Below are 21,041 nucleotides of genomic sequence, written 5' to 3' on the forward strand. Positions count from 1 at the left end.
AAACAAAATTGGTAGAAAATAAATATATAATAGTCCAGATGGTAGCACAAATTTGCTTTTTTCAAATTATCTAACAGCTGTAGACGGTCAACTATGAAAAACTCTACTATCCATTCTTTTCAACTGATCTTCAAAGTCCTGTACCATCTCTGACAGAATTACAATGTTGTTGTTGTCTTCAGTCCTGAGACTGGTTTGAAGCAGCTCTCCATGCTACCTTATCCTGTGCAAGTTTCTTCATCTCCCAGTACCTACTGCAACCTACATCCTTATGAATCTGCTTCATGTATTCATCTCTTGGTCTCCCTCTACGATCTTTACCCTCCACGCTCCCCTCCAATGCTAAATTTGTGATCCCTTGATGCCTCAGAACATGTCCTACAAACCGGTCCCTTCTTCTGGTCAAGTTGTGCCACAAACCCCTCTTCTCCCCAATTCTATTCAATACCTCCTCATTAGTTATGTGATCTACCCATCTAATCTTCAGCATTCTTCTGTAGCACCACATTTCGAAAGCTTCTATTCTCTTCCTGTCCAAACTATTTATCGTCCATGTTTCACTTCCATACATGGCTACACTCCATAAAAATACTTTCAGAAACGACTTCCTGACACTTAAATATGTACTCGACGTTAACAAATTTCTCTTCTTCAGAAACGATTTCCTTGCCATTGCCAGTCTACATTTTATATCCTCTCTACTTCGACCATCATCAGTTATTTTGCTCCCCAAATAGCAAAACTCCTTTACTACTTTAAGTGTCTCATTTCCTAATCTAATACCCACAACATCACCCGACTTAATTCGACTACATTCCATTATCCTCGTTTTGCTTTTGTTGATGTTCATCTTATATCCTCCTTTCAAGACACTGTTCATTCCATTCAACTGCTCTTCCAAGTCCTTTGCTGTCTCTGACAGAATTACAATGTCATCGGCGAACCTCAAAGTTTTTATTTCTTCTCCACGGATTTTAATACCTACTCCAATTTTTTCTTTTGTTTCCTTTACTTCTTGCTCAATATACAGATTGAATAACATTGGGGAGAGGCTACAACCCTGTCTCACTCCCTTCCCAACCGCTGCTTCCCTTTCATGCCCCTCGACTCTTATAGCTGCCATCTGGTTTCTGTATAAATTGTAAATAGCCTTTCGCTCCCTGTATTTTACCCCTGCCACCTTTAGAATTTGGAAGAGAGTATTCCAGTCAACATTGTCAAAAGCTTTCTCTAAGTCTACAAATGCTACAAATTGCCAGTTTACATTTTATATCTTCTCTACTTCGACTATCATCAGTTATTTTGCTCCCCAAAGTGTCTCATTTCCTAATATAATTCCCTCAGCATTACAATTACAATATCATTAGCAAACCTCAATGTTTTTATTTCTTCTCACTGAACTTTAATTCCCTTTCCAAATTTCTCCTTGGTTCCGTTAATGGCTTGTTCAGTGCACACACTTAATAACACTGGGGATATACTACAACCTGTCTCACTTCCTTATCAGTACCACTTCCTTTTCATATCCTTTGATCATTTGGTTTCTGTACAAGTTGTTGATAACCCTTCATTTTGTGTATTTTATCCCTGTTATCTTCAGAATTTGAAAGAGAATATTCCAGACACCATTGACAAAAACTTTCTCCAAATTTACAAATCTAGACTTGCCTTTCTTTAACATATCTTCTAAGAGAAGTCTTTGGGTCAGTATTGCCTTGCGTGCTCCCACATTTCCCCAGAGCTCAATCTGAACTCCCCTGAGGTCAGTCTCTCTCCTCAGTTTTCAGATTCTTCTGCAAATAATTCAAGTCAGTATTTTTCAACCATGACTTATTACATTGATGGTTCGGTAACATTCACACCTGTGAGAATTTACCAACATTTGAACAGAAATTGTTATATTCTTCCAAATCTGAGGTTTCTTCACATGTTTCATATACTCGCATATCACATGCAACAGTTTTTTCATTTTGAGGGAAGTTATTTTAGATTTTGATCAAACAATGCTTTGTCAAATTATTCTTGCAATATTGCATCCCCCAATCTCATCATGATCTGCCTCTACTTTCTTTTCCTTGTTTATAACATCGACTCATTGTCTTTGAGTTCATTTTTCTGTTTTATACAGGGTGAAGTGAAATTCGCACACTTGGGCTTTGCAGAGCGACTCCTCACATGCCAGTGATAAAAAAATGTCTATCACAAAATTTCGTCTGGCAGGTACATACCGAAGAAAAAGGACATTAAAGAGTGGCAATCTGGCAACACTGTAACCACATGTATGGAAACTACCTCTGTCAGCTGGTTCAGTGGATAGAGTTTTGGGTTAGCGTGTAGGAGGTCGATGGTTCAATCCTGGGTTGATGCATATGTATTTTATTTGGTAAATTTAATCCAGGTGGTACGGTATCTGGCATCTTAATCATCAACAGCAATTGCAGCGGGTCCTCTAGAAAACATTTGCACTTACATACTACAATTGTAAATATGGAAGTTTGGTCAGCTTTGAAAGAAGCCCTTTCCACATTGTGGCCATGAATTTATTCGCACCACTTCATATACTACCTGTGAGACCCATTTTCTTTGTACCCTCCTCCAATGGTCCCATAGATTAGTACCAACTATTATTCTTGCCTCATTCAGGTCCATTAAATTTCGTTAGGGCCTTACATTGCCAGTAGGACTAGCAACGTGGCTTGCAAATAATATCCGAACACAGTTACTATTTGTATGTGTTATCACCATGATCCCACTAATTATGCCTTTCAACATTGAGTCTGGTAACCGCATGCTGTTTAGTGTGTACCTCAATGCATTATTATTATTATTCTACCAATGGGACTGTGGAAACATCACGTTTATTACCGTTAGGGACATAGAGTAATTTGAAAGCGAACATTTCACAATTAGCGGTGCGGGGATGAATCATGCAGAACAATATCTGTCAGAGGGATAATGTGCATTAGGTGGAACAGCGTGCAGGACAGACAGTGTGTTTATACTGTATGCGCTGTTCACCAGACAGGGACTAGTTGCAAGTGGAGTAATGCGCCCATGACAGACTCCAATGTACATGCATACACGTATAGAGCTTTCGCATGGTAAACCTCTAAGACAGTGTGGCAGAGGCATACACAAACAATGAATATGTGGATATGCTTCTGGTCCTTGGTGCATCTGATAACCGGGCTGGCGTTTCTGCTTTTGAAAATGCTGCTAGGTATTCTCATCGACACCATCCAGATAAAAATGTAGTTCGTTGTCTGGAGCTGCACCTTCAGGATCAGGTTCCCTCCTTCCACCATCGTGTGACAGGAGTCATCCACTGACTCACTGTACTCCAGTTACTGGAACTCATACACCAAGAACCTGAGCAAAGTACATGCACCATAGCAAGGCAATTGCGTGTGTCGCAATGCACAGTTGTTCATGTGCTGCACGAGCATGGGCTGCACCCCTATCATTATGCTTCCTTGCAACACCTGCATCCTGCAGATTGCCATCAGCAGAAGCATTCTGTGAATGGTTCCAAAAACAACAGGAAGCCAATGATGACTTTGTAAACACTGTAACGTGGTCAGATGAAGCAGCATTCACTCCTGAGAGTATCTTCAATGCCCACCAATGGTGTGAGGTTAACCCGCATGTCACCTGCAACGTGGACATCAAGTTTGCTTTGGTATCAACATCTGGGCCGGAATATTGGGTGACAGGTGTTTGAGCCCCTACATGTTGCCTGACCAGTTGACTGCACGAAGGTATCATGCAATCCTCTCAAACTTTCCACCTGATGTGCTGGAAGATGTTCAACAACACGTTCGGCAGAGCATATGGTTCCAACATGATGGTGCACCGCCACACTCTGGAATTAATGTATGACAGTATTTGGACAGAAAATTTCCAGGTAAATGGCTTGAACGTGTAGGTCCAGTTCCATCGCCACTGCATTCATCTGACCTAAATCCCCTGGATTTCTTCCTGTTGGGACATCTGAGGGAGCATGTATAATCTACTCCACCGATGAATGTGGAAGAATTGGTGGGGCATGTTCATGCTGCTCTCGTTACTGTGGACACAGCTTTGCTGCAAAGGATCCAGAGCTGTATGATCCAGTGGATTGCACAATGTCTGGATGTGCAGGAAGGTCGCTTTTAGCATCTGTTGTTCTGAGGACTATGAATTCTGTCATGAATGTCATGCGGTCATTAATATGAACATTATTATCATCACTGGCTGCTAATGTGCAACATCTGAGTGCTCATATTACATGTAGTATAAATGACAAGTAGATGTTGTATTATTGTACTGTACTTTCATCTTTAGCATCTTGAAATTGATATTGTTTTTGTGGTTACTGTCCTAAGACAGGTAATTTGTTTCAACTGTCTATTTCTAATTTGACTAACCACGTATTTGTTACGTTCACCATTACAAAATGTTGTAAATTTAGGATACATGTGACCTAAGAAATGGTATATATTACAGTATGAAACATCAGAACGAAATTAGCAAATAAAAAAAAAAATAAATAAATAAAAAATAAAAAATGCGCCCCAACCCAGGATTGAACCCTCGACCTTCTGCATGCTAACCCAAAACTCTATCCACTGCACCAACTGTATAGCACAACTAATATGTGCTGGCAGATGTACTTAGCATACATGTGGTTACAGTGGTGCCAGATTGCCACTCTTTAATGCCCCTTTTCTGCCGGATGTACTCGCTAGACAAAATTTTGTGAGATATGGTTGGCTGGTTGGTTGGTTTAAAAGAGGGGCAAAGGGACCAAACTGCTATGTCAATGGTCCGTTGTTCTGAATGAAACAATGCCACAAGGGTGAGAATAAAACAAGTGAGACTGACAGCACAAAACGGAGAGAAATGAAAAACCACAAGAACGATGGAAGGGCAACAAACACTTAAATGGACAAAAGGGGAGAAGAAAACCACACAAATGCAAGAAACAGGTAGCAGAGATTAAAACGACAAAACAGATTATCATGGCTAGCTGATCATGAGAATAAAAATGAGAAGCCAGCCACTCTGCAACACATTAAAGAAAAATGGCTCTGAGCACTATGGGACTTAACTTCTGAGGTCATCAGTCCCCTAGAACTTAGAACTACTTACACCTAACTAACCTAAGGACATCACACACATCCATGCCTGAGGCAGGATTCAAACCTGCAACCGTAGTGGTCGCGCGGTTCCAGACTATAGCGCCTAGAACCGCTCGGCCACACCAGCCGGCCAACACATTAAAACATCCACCCTAAAAGCACTAGGGTGGAGGACACAGAGGGACAAAGGACATGCGCTAAAACTGAGATCAAATGATAAAACACACCCTCATGCATAAAATGTAAAACTAAATCGGCCAATGAAGCGTTGTCAGATAAAATTGGCGGCAACGAGTCCGGTAACCAAAGATTTCATCGCACGCCAGTCAAAGTGCGACAGCGCACCAGAATATGGGCCACTGTCAACCAGGCGCCGCATCGACACTGAGGCGGGTCTTCACGACGCAGGAGGTAGCTGTGGGTCACCTAAGCATGGCCAATGCAGAGCCGGCAGAGAACCACAGAGTCCCTGCGAGAGGCCCACATGGAGGACTGCCACAAATTCGTAGTCTCCTTAATGGCACGCAGTTTGTTGTTCATACTGAGATTATGCCGTTCTGTCTCCCAAAGCAGAAGAACCTGGCAGCATAAAAACCGATGCAGGTGAGTTATTGGAATGCCAATCTCCATAAGCCGTTTCTGTGTAGCCTATTTGGCCAGCCTGTCAGCAAGTTCGTTGCCTGGGATTCCGACGTGTCCTGGAGTCCACACAAACACCGTTGAAAGACTGGACCATTCCAGGGCATAGATGGACTCCTGGATGATCACTACCAAAGGATAATGAGGGTAGCACTGGTCGATAACTTGTAGGCTGCTCAAGGAGTCAGTACACAGAAGAAATGGCTGCCCAGGGCATGAATGGATGGGCTCAAGAGCACGAGATATAGCAATCAGCTCTGTAGTGAAAACACTACAGCCATTGGGCAAGGAAAGCTGTTTAATATGTCCTCCATGGGCATATGCGAAGTCAACATGACCATCAGCCATTGAGCCGTCGGTGTAAACCACTTCATGGCCTCGGTAAATGGCGAAAATCAAGAGAAAGTGACAGCGGAGAACTGCAGGGTGAATTAAGTCCTTTGGGCCTTGGGAAAGAACCTGGCAAAGCCACAGCCTAGATGTACACCAAGGAGGTGTAAGCAAACAGACCTTGAGTATGAGTGGTAAAGGCAAAAACTCCACTTCAGACAGAAGAGATTGGATGTTGTTGTTGTTGTGGTCTTCAGTCCTGAGACTGGTCTGATGCAGCTCTCTATGCTACTCTATCCTGTGCAAGCTTCTTCATCTCCCAGTACCTACTGCAACCTACATCCTTCTGAATCTGCTTCATGTATTCATCTCTTGGTCTCCCCCTACGATTTTTACCCTCCACGCTGCCCTCCAATACTAAATTGGTGATCCCTTGATGCCTCAGAACATGTCCTACCAACCGATCCCTTCTTCTGGTCAAGTTGTGCCATAAACTCCTCTTCTCCCCAATCCTATTCAGTACCTCCTCATTAGTTATGTGATCTACCCATCTAATCTTCAGCATTCTTCTGTAGCACCACATTTCGAAAGCTTCTATTCTCTTCGTGTCCAAACTATTAATCGTCCATGTTTCACTTCCATACATGGCTACACTCCATACAAATACTTTCAGAAACGACTTCCTGACACTTAAATCCATACTCAATGTTAACAAATTTCTCTTCTTCAGAAACGCTTTCCTTGCCATTGCCAGTCTATATTTTATATCCTCTCTACTTCGACCATCATCAGTTATTTTGCTCCCCAAATAGCAAAACTCCTTTACTACTTTAAGTACCTCATTTCCTAATCTAATTCCCTCAGCATCACCCAACTTAATTCGACTACATTACATTAACCCGTTTTGCTTTTGTTGATGTTCATCTTATACCCTCCTTTCAAGACACTGTCCATTCCGTTCAACTGCTCTTCCAAGTCCTTTGCTGTCTCTCACAGAATTAAAATGTCATCAGCGAACCTCAAAGTTTTTATTTCTTCTATACGGATTTTAATACCTACTCCGAATTTTTCTTTTGTTTCCTTTATTGCTTGCTCAATATACAGATTGAATAACATCGGGAAGAGGCTACAACCCTGTCTTACTCTCTTCCCAACCACTGCTTCCCTTTCATGTCCCTCGACTCTTATAACTGCCATCTGGTTTCTGTACAAATTGTAAATAGCCTTTTGCTCCCTGTATTTTACCCCTGCCACCTTTAGAATTTGAAAGAGAGTATTCCAGTCAACATTGTCAAAAGCTTTCTCTAAGTCTACAAATGCTAGAAACGTAGGTTTGCCTTTCCTTAATCTTTCTTCTAAGATAAGTCGTAAGGTCAGTATTGCCTCACGTGTTCCAGTATTTCTACGGAATCCAAACTGATCTTCCCCGAGGTCGGCTTCTACTAGTTTTTCCATTTGTCTGTAAAGAATTCGTGGTAGTATTTTGCAGCTGTGGCTTATTAAACTGATTGTTCGGTAATTCTCACATCTGTCTTCTTGAAGTCTGAGGGTATTTCACCTGTTTCATACATCTTGCTCACCAGATGGTAGAGTTTTGTCAGGACTGGCTCTCCCAAGGCAGTCAGTAGTTCCAATGGAATGTTGTCTACTCCGGGGGCCTTGTTTTGACTCAGGTCTTTAAGTGCTCTGTCAAACTCTTCACGCAGTATCGTATCTCCCATTTCATCTTCATCTACATCCTCTTCCATTTCCATAATATTGTCCTCAAGTACATCGCCCTTGTATAAACCCTCTATATACTCCTTCCACCTTTCTGCTTTCCCTTCTTTGCTTAGAACTGGGTTTCCATCTGAGCTCTTGATGTTCATACAAGTGGTTCTCTTATCTCCAAAGGTCTCTTTAATTTTCCTGTAGGCAGTATCTATCTTACCCCTAGTGAGATAAGCCTCTACATCCTTACATTTGCCCTCTAGCCATCCCTGCTTAGCCATTTTGCACTTCCTGTCGATCTCATTTTTGAGACATTTGTATTCCTTTTTGCCTGCTTCATTTACTGCATTTTTATATTTTCTCCTTTCATCAATTAAATTCAATATTTCTTCTGTTACCCAAGGATTTCTACTAGCCCTCGTCTTTTTACCTACTTGATCCTCTGCTGCCTTCACTACTTCATCCCTCAAAGCTACCCATTCTTCTTCTACTGTATTTCTTTCCCCCATTCCTGTCAATTGTTCCCTTATGCTCTCCCTGAAACTCTGTACAACCTCTGGTTCTTTCAGTTTATCCAGGTCCCATCTCCTTAAATTCCCACCTTTTTGCAGTTTCTTCAGTTTTAATCTACAGGTCATAACCAATAGATTGTGGTCAGAGTCCACATCTGCCCCTGGAAATGTCTTACAATTTAAAACCTGGTTCCTAAATCTCTGTCTTACCATTATATAATCTATCTGATACCTTTTAGTATCTCCAGGGTTCTTCCATGTATACAACCTTCTATCATGATTCTTAAACCAAGTGTTAGCTGTGATTAAGTTGTGCTCTGTGCAAAATTCTACCAGGCGGCTTCCTCTTTCATTTCTTAGCCCCAATCCATTTTCACCTACTACGTTTCCTTCTCTCCCTTTTCCTACACTCGAATTCCAGTCACCCATGACTATTATTTTCATCTCCCTTCACTATCTGAATAATTTCTTTTATTTCATCATACATTTCTTCAATTTCTTCGTCATCTGCAGAGCTAGTTGGCATATAAACTTGTACTACTGTAGTAGGTGTGGGCTTCGTATCTATCTTGGCCACAATAATGCGTTCACTAAGCTGTTTGTAGTAGCTTACCCGTGTTCCTATTTTCCTATTCATTATTAAACCTACTCCTGCATTACCCCTATTTGACTTTGTGTTTATAATCCTGTAGTCACCTGACCAGAAGTCTTGTTCCTCCTGCCACCGAACTTCACTAATTCCCACTATATCTAACTTTAAACTATCCATTTCCCTTTTCAAATTTTCTAACCTACCTGCCCCATTAAGGGACCTGACATTCCACGCTCCGATCCGTAGAACGCCAATTTTCTTTCTCCTGATAACGACATCCTCTTGAGTAGTCTCTGTCCGGAGATCCGAATGGGGGACTATTTTACCTCCGGAATATTTTACCCAAGACGACGCCATCATTATTTAATCATACAGTAAAGCTGCATGCCCTCGGGAAAAATTACGGCCGTAGTTTCCCCTTGCTTTCAGCCGTAGATTGGATACGAACTGCAATTGTAAGCCCTGACCTGGGTCGCCGATGTAGGAGATGAACTGCCTTGGGTGGGAAAACAAGACGGTAATTTGGATGCGCAGGAGAACTGCAAACAAGTACAAAATAACTGGCAAGCAGTTGTGCACACCTGACCTGCAATGGAGGGACTCCAGCCTCTGCCAGGAAACTGGTCACCGGACTCGTCCTAAAAGTTCCCATCGCTAGTTGAATGCCACAGTGGTGCTCTGGGTTGAGTAAACACAACGCTGAGGGTGCCACTGAACCATAAACCAGACTCCCATAGTCAAGGTGGGATTGAACAAGGGCTCTGTAGAGCTGCAGCAGCATCGAGCAATTTGTACCTCAATTGGTGTTGCTCAGGCAGCGGAGGGCATTGAGGTGCTGCCAGCATGTCCGCTTAAGGTGTCAAAAACCAGTCCTAAAAATCAATATGTCTCCACTACTTTGAGGGGATCGACAGAAAGGTAAAGTTCTGGTTCCAGATGAACGGTACGGTACCGACAGAAGTGCGTAACACATGACTTTTCGGCTGAAAACTGGAAGCCACGACTGCACCTTGTAGATGGCTCCCTGTACGTGCCGCTTAGCAACACCAGTACTGGTGGAGCAGTACGAAATGCAGAAGTCGTCTGCATACAGAGAAGGTGAGACGGACGGCCCTACAGCTCCTGCTAGACCATTAAAGGCCACTAAAAATAGAGAGACACTCAATACAGAGCTCTGCGGGACCCCATTCTCCTGGATATGGGAGGAAATATGGGAGGCACCAGCTTGGATATGGAAAGTACAAAGTGACAGGAAATTATGGATAAACATCGGGAGCGGCCTCAGGGACCCCACTCAAATATAATTTGGCAAGGATATGATGTCGCCAGGTGGTGTCATACACTTTTTGTAAATCAAAAAAGATGGCAACAAGGTGTTGGTGTCTGGGAAAGGCTGTTTGGATGGCAGACTCGAGGGACACCAGATTATCAGTGGTAGAGCGAACCTGGCGGGAACTGCCCTGGCACGGAGCTAGTAAGCCACATGAGTCCAGGACCCAACACAACCACCGACACACCATATGTTCCAGCAGCTTACAGAGAACGTTGGTGAGGCTGATGGGCTAATTGCTATCTACATGAAGTAGGTTTTTGCCAGTTTGAGCACTGGTATGATGGTGCTCTCCCGCCAGTGTGATGGAAAGATGCCATTGCACCAGATCTGGCTGAAGATCACGAGATGTCCCTTGTAGTTAGACCAGAGATGTTTAATCATATGACTGTGGATCTGATCTGGCCCAGGAGCTGTGTCGGGGCAATGTGCAAGGGCAGGAGCTCCCACTCTGTGAATGGGGCGTTATAGCGTTCACTGTGGCGTGTAGTGAACGAGAGGACTTTCCCTTCTCTCCACTATTTGAGAGTGTGAAAGGCTGGGGAGTAATTCTCTGCTGCAGATGCGCGAGCATAGTGCTCAGCAATCGCGTTTGCATTGGTAGGTAACACACCATTTATGTTAACACCGGGAACCCCTGTTGGGGTCTGGTACCCAAAAACTCATTTGATCTTTGCCCAGACTTGGGAACGTGACATATGGATGGCACCCCATGGTCGAGACTTATCTCTCCCAACACTCCTGTTTCTGTCTTTTGATAAGCTGGCGAACGCGGGCACGGAGCCGTTTACAGGCTATGAGGTGCTCCAGGGAAGGGTGCGGCTTATGCCACTGCAGAGCTCACCGGCGCTCTGTAATTGCCTCAGCGACTTTCGACAACCACCAAGGAACTGTCTTTTGCCAGGGGCACCCTAAAGAACGAAGGATTGTGTTTACCACCACAGAAACTATCATCGTAGTTACCTGCTCAATCACCACATTGATGTTATCATGTGGGGGAAATCCAAGGTGACAGCAGAAGTGAAAGTGTCCCAGTCTGCCTTGTTTAAAGCCCATCTGGGCAGGTGCCCGTGGGCCTGATGCCGAGGGCAGTGACAGGAAGATGGGGAAGTGGTCACTACCGGCACAGGTTGTCATGTTCTCTCCAGTGGATAGATGGGAGAAGGCCAGGACTGCAAACCAAGAGATCAATGGCCGAATATGTGCCATGTGCCACACTGAAATGTGTGGGGTCACCTGTATTTAAGAGGCAGAGGTCGAGTTGTGACAGTAAATTTTCGACATCTCTGCCTCGGCCAGTAAGCACGGGGCCACCCCACAATGGGTTATGAGCATTAAAATCTCCCAAAAGTAGGAAAGGTTTAGGGAGTTGATAAATCAGTGCAGCCAATGTGTTCAGGGGTACTGCACCATCTGGAGGAAGATATACATTGCAGACAGTTATTTCCTGCGCCGTCGTTATCCCGACAGATACAGCTTCAAGAGGGGTTTGAAGGGGTACAGCTTCACTGCATACTGAGTTCAGGACACACACACACAAACTCCACCTGACACTTTATTACAGTCACTATGGTTCTTGTAATATCCGCTATAGCTGCGGAAGGGCAATGCAGAAAGCAGGTGTAAAGCTTAAGAGTTGCTGTAATCAGCCAGGTGGTGAAAAAAACCACTGCAACTCCACTGGAGGATGACGCTATCGTGAGGCTGGGAAGTCGGCAGACTTGACATGTAGCACTGGAAGTGCAGCAGGAAGACATGTGCCCGAATTTCTGGCACATAAAGCACCGCGTAGAGGGAGGGACGTATGGTTTAATGTCACAGTGGTAAACCATCACCTTGCCCTTTTCAGGCAAAGAATCACCCTCAAAGGCCAAGATGAAAGCACTGGTAGCAACCCTATTGTCTTTGGGTCCCCTGTAAACGCACTGGATGAAATGAACACCCCGCCATTCTAAATTGACGCGGAGCTCCTGGTCAGATTGCAAGAGGAGATCATGATGGAAAATGATCCCCTGGACCATGTTGAGGCTTTTATGGGGGGTGACAGAAACAGGAATATCACCCAGCTTGTCACAGGCGAGTAACACTCGGGACTGGGCTGGGGATGCAGTCTGAATCAAGACTGCACTGTTTTGCTCTTGGACAGCATTGTCACTTCTACAAACTTATCTTCAAGGTGTTCAATGAAAAACTGAGACTTCATAGGTAGAAAGGAGTCCCCATCAGTTCTGCTACAGACTAAAAATCGAGGTGAACATGGCACTCTCATTCTGTAGCCCTACGTTCCTCCCATGATGTAGCGAGGGAGGGAAATGATTTAGGGTCATACCTGTTGGCATTGTATTCAATCTTGCCCTTCTTAGATACTGCTGGTGCCATACGGTCACCAGCATGAGACGACTTAGTCCGCTTCATTGTGGGTCATCTGCCCTGATGCCACCCACTCGATCAGGGGCTCTCCCCACGGGCGCCACCCAGCCACAGCAAAGGCCAACTGGCATGATGGCCATTGCTGGGAGTCCTGATGCCCCAGGACGACAGGCATCTACTCCTTGGCATACATGGGGAGTTTACAGCTCAGGCATCAGCAGTGTGATCTCTGTGTTGTCAGGGGGCGACCACCAAATGGGTACATGATGGCACCATCACAACGGACTGGCTACCATGCTGGATATTGGGTGCAGAGAAATCCAATATTGTCATTGGGGCGAAAGAGGGTAGGAGACAATGGAAGACGATGACATATCCCGGAAAGTGTCCTCGCCGTAATAGTTGAATTCCAGGTGGAGATGTAAAGCAATGACAAGAGATTCAGGAGATCGAATCTAAGGGCACCATGGATAACTTTTGCACAACGTAAGGCGTCCTTCCCCATATGGCATGCACTTCTGAAGAATTTTGAAAGTGGCAGGTCAAATCATAGAATGGGACCTGAACTCTTAGGGCCGAAAAGTGTGAGGCTCCTTTTAGTTGGCTCTTACGACAGGCAAGAATACCTTGGGCCTATTCTAACCCCCGGACTCACAGGGGGTTTTGTGAGAGATTTTTTTTATCGCCTGCATGTGGGGAGTTGTGCTGCAAAGCCTGAGTGCACGAATTTCACTTCACCCTGTATATTCCATCCATCATCCCACCTACTCTTCTTTGCTTAGTACTGGCTTGTCACCTGAGGTCTGAATGTTCATAGGCGCATCTCCTTTCTTGAAAGTTATTTTTAAATTTTCCTGGACCTTCGCCACCTACCTTTCCCATAGTTGTGTGCATATACAGTCTTCAGTTCCTTGTCTGGCCATTCCTGCTTTGCCATTCTGCACTTCCTATCAATCACGTTTTTACAAATTTTCCCTTTTACCTGCTTCATTTGCTGCATTTTTATATTTCCTTTCATCAGTTGGATTCAGTCTTGTGTATCGTACAACAATATCTGCTGGGCCTTGTTTTTTGCCTGTTTGATCCTGTGTTACCTTCGCTATTCCATCTCTCAAACTAGCCATTCTTATTCTGCTTTATTCCTTTCCCCAGTTTTAATCACTCATAGCCCAATGTTCCCTTACAAATGTCCAACCACCTCTGGTTCTTTCAACCTAGCTGAATCCCATCTCCCTAATATCCAACCTTTCTGTAATATCTTCAGTCTTAATTAGCAGTTCATAATCAATAACTTATGGTCACAGTCAACATCTGGAACTGGAAATGTTTTGCAGTCTAAAAACTGGTTTTGAAATCTGTCTTACTTTTGATATCTTTGTCTTTCTGCTGTATAATATATACGAAACCCTCCATTCTCTCCAAGTTTCTTCCTTGTATACAATCTTTTTTCATGATTCTTAATCCAATGATTAAATTGTGCTCCATCCAATATTCTACCAGGGTACTTTCCCTTTCATTTCTTTCCCCCAGTTCATGTTATCCTACTGTTTTTCCAATCCATTCCTTTTTGTACTTTCAAATTCCAGTCCTCCAATACAGTTAAATTATTATCTCCCTTAATTACCTGAATAATTTCTTTTGTGATAGATTGCTACTTACTGTGTGGAAGAGCTGATTAATATCCAACAATCTACTTTTCAATGTGCCTATTTGCAACTCCATGCATCCTATATGTTGCAAGTGTTGTTATATTTATTCCATTCTGTATTTTTGATTGATTGAATTTCTTTTATCACAGCATGTATTCTTTCAATCTCTTCATTAGCTTTGAAACTAGTAGACATATAAATTTGTATACTGTCATGGGTGTTGGTTTTGCATCTATCTTGGATGCAATAATGCACTTACTATGTTGTTCAAATGGTTCTGAGCACTATGGGACTTAACATCTATGGTCATCAGTCCCCTAGAACTTAGAACTACTTAAACCAAACTAACTTAAGGACAGCACACAACACCCAGCCATCACGAGGCAGAGAAAATCCCTGACCCCGCCGGGAATCGAACCCGGGAACCTGGGCGTGGGAAGCGAGAACGCTACCGCACGACCACGAGATGCGGGCCTATATTGTTCATAGTAGCCTTCCCACATTTCTACTTCTTTCATATTCCTACTTTGTTATTTATTATTAGACCTACTGCTGCATTATGCTAATTTGATTTTGTGTTAGTGACCCTGTACTCACCTGATCATAATTCTGTTCTTCCTGTTGCCACACTTCCATAACTTCCACTATATCTAACTTCAACTTATCCCCTTCTCTTTTAAAATTGACTAGCCAGTCTTCCCGACTAAGGGATCCAACATTCCACACACACCCATGGGACACCAGTTTTGTTTTTCATGATGGAAACATCCTCCTGCGAGGAGTCCCCACACGGACACCTTAATGGTGGCTAATTTACCTCATGAATATTTTACTAAAAAAGCTGTCATTATAAATAAGCCACACAGTAGAGCTGCATGTCCTTGGGAAATGTGATGGTTGTAGTTTCCCCTTGTTTTCAAGTTTGCTTACCAACACAGTGACGTCAAGCTGATTAATGTTACAATGTTAGATCAGTTAATCATCTAGACCGTGCTCATCCAACTGCTGGAAAGGCTGCTGCCATTCTCCAGGAATAATATATTGGCCTAGCTATTTGCACTGTCGAGGAATGCAAGTCACTCTGCTACATCAAGCTCAATGGTTCATGGGGGAGGGGGGGGAGCAGTGGGGGCGGGACTGAAGTATGTATCTAAAGTCAGTGATAGAATGCTCATGTCTCAAGAGCCCATGTAAATTAACTGGACGCATGGTGAATTAACACTAACTCATGTGGATTAAATTTGACCATATTCAGTGATTTTGCATATTTTACTTCAACTTGAATTATATGGCTTGATGGCCCAATGGTGAAGTGTCAGACTACTGATCTAGACGTCTTGGGTTTCCTCCCCAGTCAGCCCTTGGATTTTAATCTGTCACTTATCATTATTTTACCATGGCAATGTTTTTAATATGAAAACTGCTGAGTTGCAACATGATGCAGGGACCATGTTCAACTGTAGGTCCATCAATAACTGACTGGATAAGGCAACAACATACCACCTTCAATAGGACCATGCCTATAAAGCACTGTGCTTCCCAAACAAGCCTTCAGGTTGATGACAGCTTTACCTTAATTTTTTTACAAAATTCAGTCAAAGCTGAATATGAAAACCTGAATTTTTTTAATGCTGTTTTCTTATAATCATTAATTTTACTAAACCATAATAGTGTCAAATTATCACAAGGAGTATGTTTCTGCTTTATTATTACAATAATTATTATTATCATTTGTTGTAATTATCAAAATTGCAGAAAATTTGTTGCACTCAACCTTCTGCCACCTGTGAGGTTACACTGCTCATCTAGAAGGTTCTCAGAATGATTTTTCCAGTGTATACCAGTACAATCTCCAAGTAATTGAAAGTACTATGTCCTGGCTGGCTTGACAATTTTCTCTGTAAATGTGGAATCTGCTATACAAACTATAGGATGGTTCTTGTTGCCACTGTGCATTGCACACTTCACTATTAAACAATGAAGAAATGTGTAGCAATTATGTGGGAAACTCACATTAGAAATATGTGAAATCATGAAGAGTGTGTACTGGGATGACTGTGTCTGAGCAGTCCACAAAAATTGGCAAGGGCTCGGAGTTACTGGATGATGTCCCAAGGACTGAAGATCTTTTCATGAGGAAGCTTGTGCAATATGTGCAGGATTTTCTCCAGGATAAACTATGTTTGACAAGTTGAATGACAGCAGAGTAGTCACATATTAAGAAAACTGTTGTTCACACAAATCAAGCTGGATGATCTGGGGAAGCAACAGTGAGTGCAATATTTGTAGCAAAGTTTCTCACCTAAGAGCAGAAGAAGCCGCAAATTGATGCTAACGCAAATTTTATTGAAATAGTGCAGGCCATTTCTAGTTTCCTAATATTCATCAACATTAGCAACAAAACATGGGCAAGAGCTGCTAAATGAAAGGTCAAAACAATGTTTATTATGCTCTTCAGCTGCTAGAGCATGACTCACCAAGAATTTGTGCCTGTAGGGCATATTTTAATGGCAAATGGTAAACAAAACCGAAATGGAACACCTAATAAAGAATCGGATTAATTGCTATCTTCACTTAAGCAAGGTATGGTTTCTAAATGTGGTAACAGGAACCCTTGGTGGAATACACATAATGAAAGTAGTAAATGTAACAAGTTGCTGGATGGTTAAGCCACTGATGCTTACACAAAAAAGGTGAAAATGCTGCTAAGAACTCACATGCACACACGCACCTGCAGAGCAATAAAGTGTCCTGGCTGACTACACTGTGTAGTCATTTCAGCTTGATGAGAATGGGGAGGGGGCTGTATCATATTGACTGGGAAAGGGGAGAAGGGAAGCTGGCAGTGGGAGGAAGGGTTGAAGGTTGCTGAAGACTGGGAGAGAGAGGCAGCAAGTGCATGCGATAGGAATGTGGTGCCAATGAGCTTGATTTGGTGCAGGCAGGGGGAGTTACATGTAGAGCAGAATGACATCCACAAATGAAATGGGAGAGGTAAATAGACCAGAACAAGAGAGACTGCAGAGGGGAGAGTGTGAATGTAAAATGAGTGTTGTGGGGGTCATGGGGACTGTTGGAGGGGTGGTGGGATGGAGGCACGGATGGAGGGTAGTGGAGACAAGACAGGAAGATTTGAGGGATTAAAGGATTAGCTGTAAGGACGATTCCCATCTACATAGCTTATAGACACTGGTGTGTGTGGTAGAGGGGGATGGGGTGGGAAGTGGTGGGAGGAGTGTTAAAATGCTGGACTCAAATTCAGGAGGAAGATGGTTCAAATCCTGTTCAGGCTAGCCAGATTTAGGTTTCCCATGATGTCTCTAAATTGTTAAGGGTGCGCTGACTGTTCTTTTGGGGATACAAGTAGCAGTACATAAGTAATAAATTAAAATGTTTTGCCTAATGCTAATGTCTAAATAGAAGAATAACAAAAATTTAGTAAGTGATAAACTTTCTCCCTTTCATTATTTTGTGGAAATTGTCAGCAAGAAAAAGTTTCTAAAAGGTTTGAAATTAAGGTTTGTTGGAAGTTGTTACATACTCGTATTCTCAAACACTGGAAGAATATAGTCCGGGTAATCTGCACGCAGCAAGTTAGACTGTATCAACACATATAAACAGTTTTTAACTTTAATCTTGTCTTACTGGGTTAAACCTTTAACATAAAGTTATACTTCTTAATGAAGAAATCACAACAGAATTTTAAATTTGGTCAATAATTATATGAAATACTGAAAATAAAATTTTTGTTGCTCCTTGAAGCTGTAGATAGAAACCTTCAACTCCGGCCACTTGATCGATTTAGCTTAATAGTATTTATTTGTGCACAGCTGGGACAGTTCAAAGAAGGCCGAATGCCATGGCACTACAAATTAGTGCAGCAGCTTAACTGACTACATAATTTCATGACAGGAGCAAATGGGTATGGGGGACTGACAGTTAGGTGCAAGAGATGTTGCCGCCACAGCAGGAATTTCAATGGGAACTGTGCACACCATCCTACAAGAAAAACTGAAAATGGAAGATGCATGAAGTATCTTCAAAATGGGGCTCTGATAAACAAACACAAGTCAGAACAGTTGGTAATTAATCAGGCGATGTTGACATGTGATGGCATGGACTACCCTTTCTGCTTATCAACTGTCACAAAGGATGAGACATGCATATTGCTTTTGAACTCTGAGACAAGAGGTAGTAGACACAATGTAAAAACCCGGTGACTCACCAAAGAAATTTTAAGTTACTGCTAGTGCAGAGCAACTGACGGGCACTCCTGACAGACATTTCTTCATATAAATCACTTTAGAATAGTGAGTCAGCTCCCATGATCTCTGTTTTTTTTTTCCAATGATAAATTTTTTTTCTCCATAGTATCCAGTTTTCTAGTTGGAACACACAATAACATCAGTGGATTTTCAATGGGAAAAACAGATCAAAAGAGGTATTTGCAGGTGTTATGAAATCTTGTTGTCAACATTGTGAAGATGTGTTTTTGTGTACAGAGAACTATCCACAAAAAGTGGACAAGTTTAAACTAATTGGTATAGATAGTTTCTGGAGGAAAAATTTATGGGACCAAATAACTTGAAGGTATATCACACAAAACATTTTAGGAAGGAAGGTTAAACTTCCAACAGGGGCATTAGAAATCAGCTCTTGATTCATTTGGAGAAGGAGGGTGGAAGGAAGTGAGTATGGGTTCTGACAGCCATCTGAAGTAACTTACGAAAGAAATAGACAAGCCTGGGAGGAATATGAAACCAACTCCTATTCAATGATAGTCAAGTATAACAGCCAGTATGCCATCTCACTTGTTAGGGAATTTTCACTGTGTAATTACTGATACTGTATGCAGTTTCTCTTCTGCTATATACAATGATAGGGCATTCACAAACTGTACACAGTATTTGATCACAGAAGCCAGACAAGTAATTAACAGTGCAAAACAGAGATTAGATATACAGAAACAAAGTGAGAATTTCTACAGAATGCAAATCTGATACCAACAAATATGTACACCCCCAAAAAACTGAAGATACTATGCATTCAACTATAAACATAAAATAAAAAGTACCTGATGTGAGAAACAACAAAGATTTTTCAGTACACATAGCAATATGTAATAATTATGTAAGACAATAGCACATAAAACTAATTACCTTCCAAAATCTAAAAAGGCCATGTGACCATGATAAAATGCTGGCTTTATACTATTCCAGTATGAAATATTTTGCACAAACTGCAACTGTAAAGGAAGAAGAAAAACGTGTAAATATAAACAGGAATTGTCCACAAAGTGGCATACAAGCTGTAGGATAGAAACAGATATAATTACATTCTACAGTCTATTTATTTAGTTCTCTCTCTCTCTTTTCCCTAAATAAATAACTTATTTTCTCACAAAAAGTAAACATATTCAATTTCTTTGTATTGTAGTTATTATGATGGAAAATGTACAAAAGTTTTTTCAAATGAAGTTCTCTTAGGATTTGTTCCAATGTATTTATGGAAACTGGTAGCTCCAAATGTTCGGTACATTACAAATGTCTTAATAATATTCCAAAATTATTTCTGCTACAACTAATAAAACACACAGACATTTCATGATAGTCTATATGCATAAATAGTCACAGATTGATGTACCATTCACACAAGATAAGATATTTGGCTTTTTACTTAAGAATTGAGCTGCATTTTAGTAAGTAATATTCACAATTGTCTTTATATTCATTTATGGATGTGTGTAGTCTTCAACCTGCTCCAGTCCTGTGAAAACAGAAAGTCGGACACATGTTCATAGGACTTTTTCAGTTTATTTTCAGATGTTGAATCACCTCACATATCATGTGACATTTCTCCTGAATCATCCAGTATATGAGGCTGAGATTTAAATCACAGAAGACTAGGTATAAGAGATAATAGTCATAAGTTAGATAAAATTTTTGTGTACGTAGCTTCCAGATCCTATTAGAACAGTATGAATTTTACTACGACTATCTTAACTGAAATCACGAGGGTTGGAACTTCACTAGTGGCAACTATTTATTCACAATCAAAACAAAAAGAGTTACATGTTTGCACCTGTTACTGTCCTTCAAGGTAATAACCAGTGTTGTGTAGAACCCATTGCCAGCGATGTGGAAGGTGTAGTATACCATTAGGAGATCCTGTTTTGTTGATGGTGCGAATGGAGCGATCTACTGCCTGTCAAATCTCTGGAGCAGTTCTGAAGTCATGCGGAACCCACCGTGATGCAATTTTTCGCATGCCCAGGCGTTCCTACAGGATGCGAAGCACAGTCGTATGCACTAATCCAGTTTCATGGGCAAGCTCATGAATCGTATGGCGTCTATCACTGTCCACTAACGCGGCAACAGCATGCACTTCTTCTTCGGAGATGCTAGGATGGCCTGCCCGATGCATGTCTGCCATAGTTTGCTGACCTTCGTTGAAGGCTCTTACCGAATGTGCCACTGTTCTGCATGGCAATGCCAGTTCCCCGCATGCCTCTTGAAGACCTTGATGACACTGTCATGCTGTACGACCTCTGGTACATTCAATCTTGATCCATCTCCATTGTTCCTGTTTCAAAAACATAGTGACACTGTTACATTTGACTACTCGCTCACAAGAGACTGTGCTTCCCTCGATTGTGCACATGCCAGTGACGTGGGATGGGTGAGTCCATTTGCTTGGAGGTAAGGTAGGTAGTAGATTCCATTGCGTAGTATCTCCACAGCAGTGTTGCCACTATTTAAGTTACAATGTACATACTTTTCATGTATAATT

The 21,041-nt window shown here is 42.1% G+C and overlaps 1 protein-coding gene across 2 annotated transcripts in view; it reads right to left on the reverse strand.

The window, feature by feature from the left end:
- LOC126262394 (heparin sulfate O-sulfotransferase) overlaps positions 1–21,041 on the reverse strand; it is a 95,882-nt gene that overhangs the window by 65,038 nt on the left and 9,803 nt on the right. For both annotated transcript variants that reach the window (XM_049959004.1, XM_049959005.1), the window contains exon 3: positions 19,412–19,497. In XM_049959004.1, coding sequence (XP_049814961.1) covers positions 19,412–19,497 — 86 coding nt within the window. The remainder of the gene's footprint in view (positions 1–19,411; positions 19,498–21,041) is intronic.

Source organism: Schistocerca nitens, chromosome 6, assembly GCF_023898315.1.
Source record: "Schistocerca nitens isolate TAMUIC-IGC-003100 chromosome 6, iqSchNite1.1, whole genome shotgun sequence".
NCBI classification, from domain to species: domain Eukaryota; kingdom Metazoa; phylum Arthropoda; class Insecta; order Orthoptera; family Acrididae; genus Schistocerca; species Schistocerca nitens.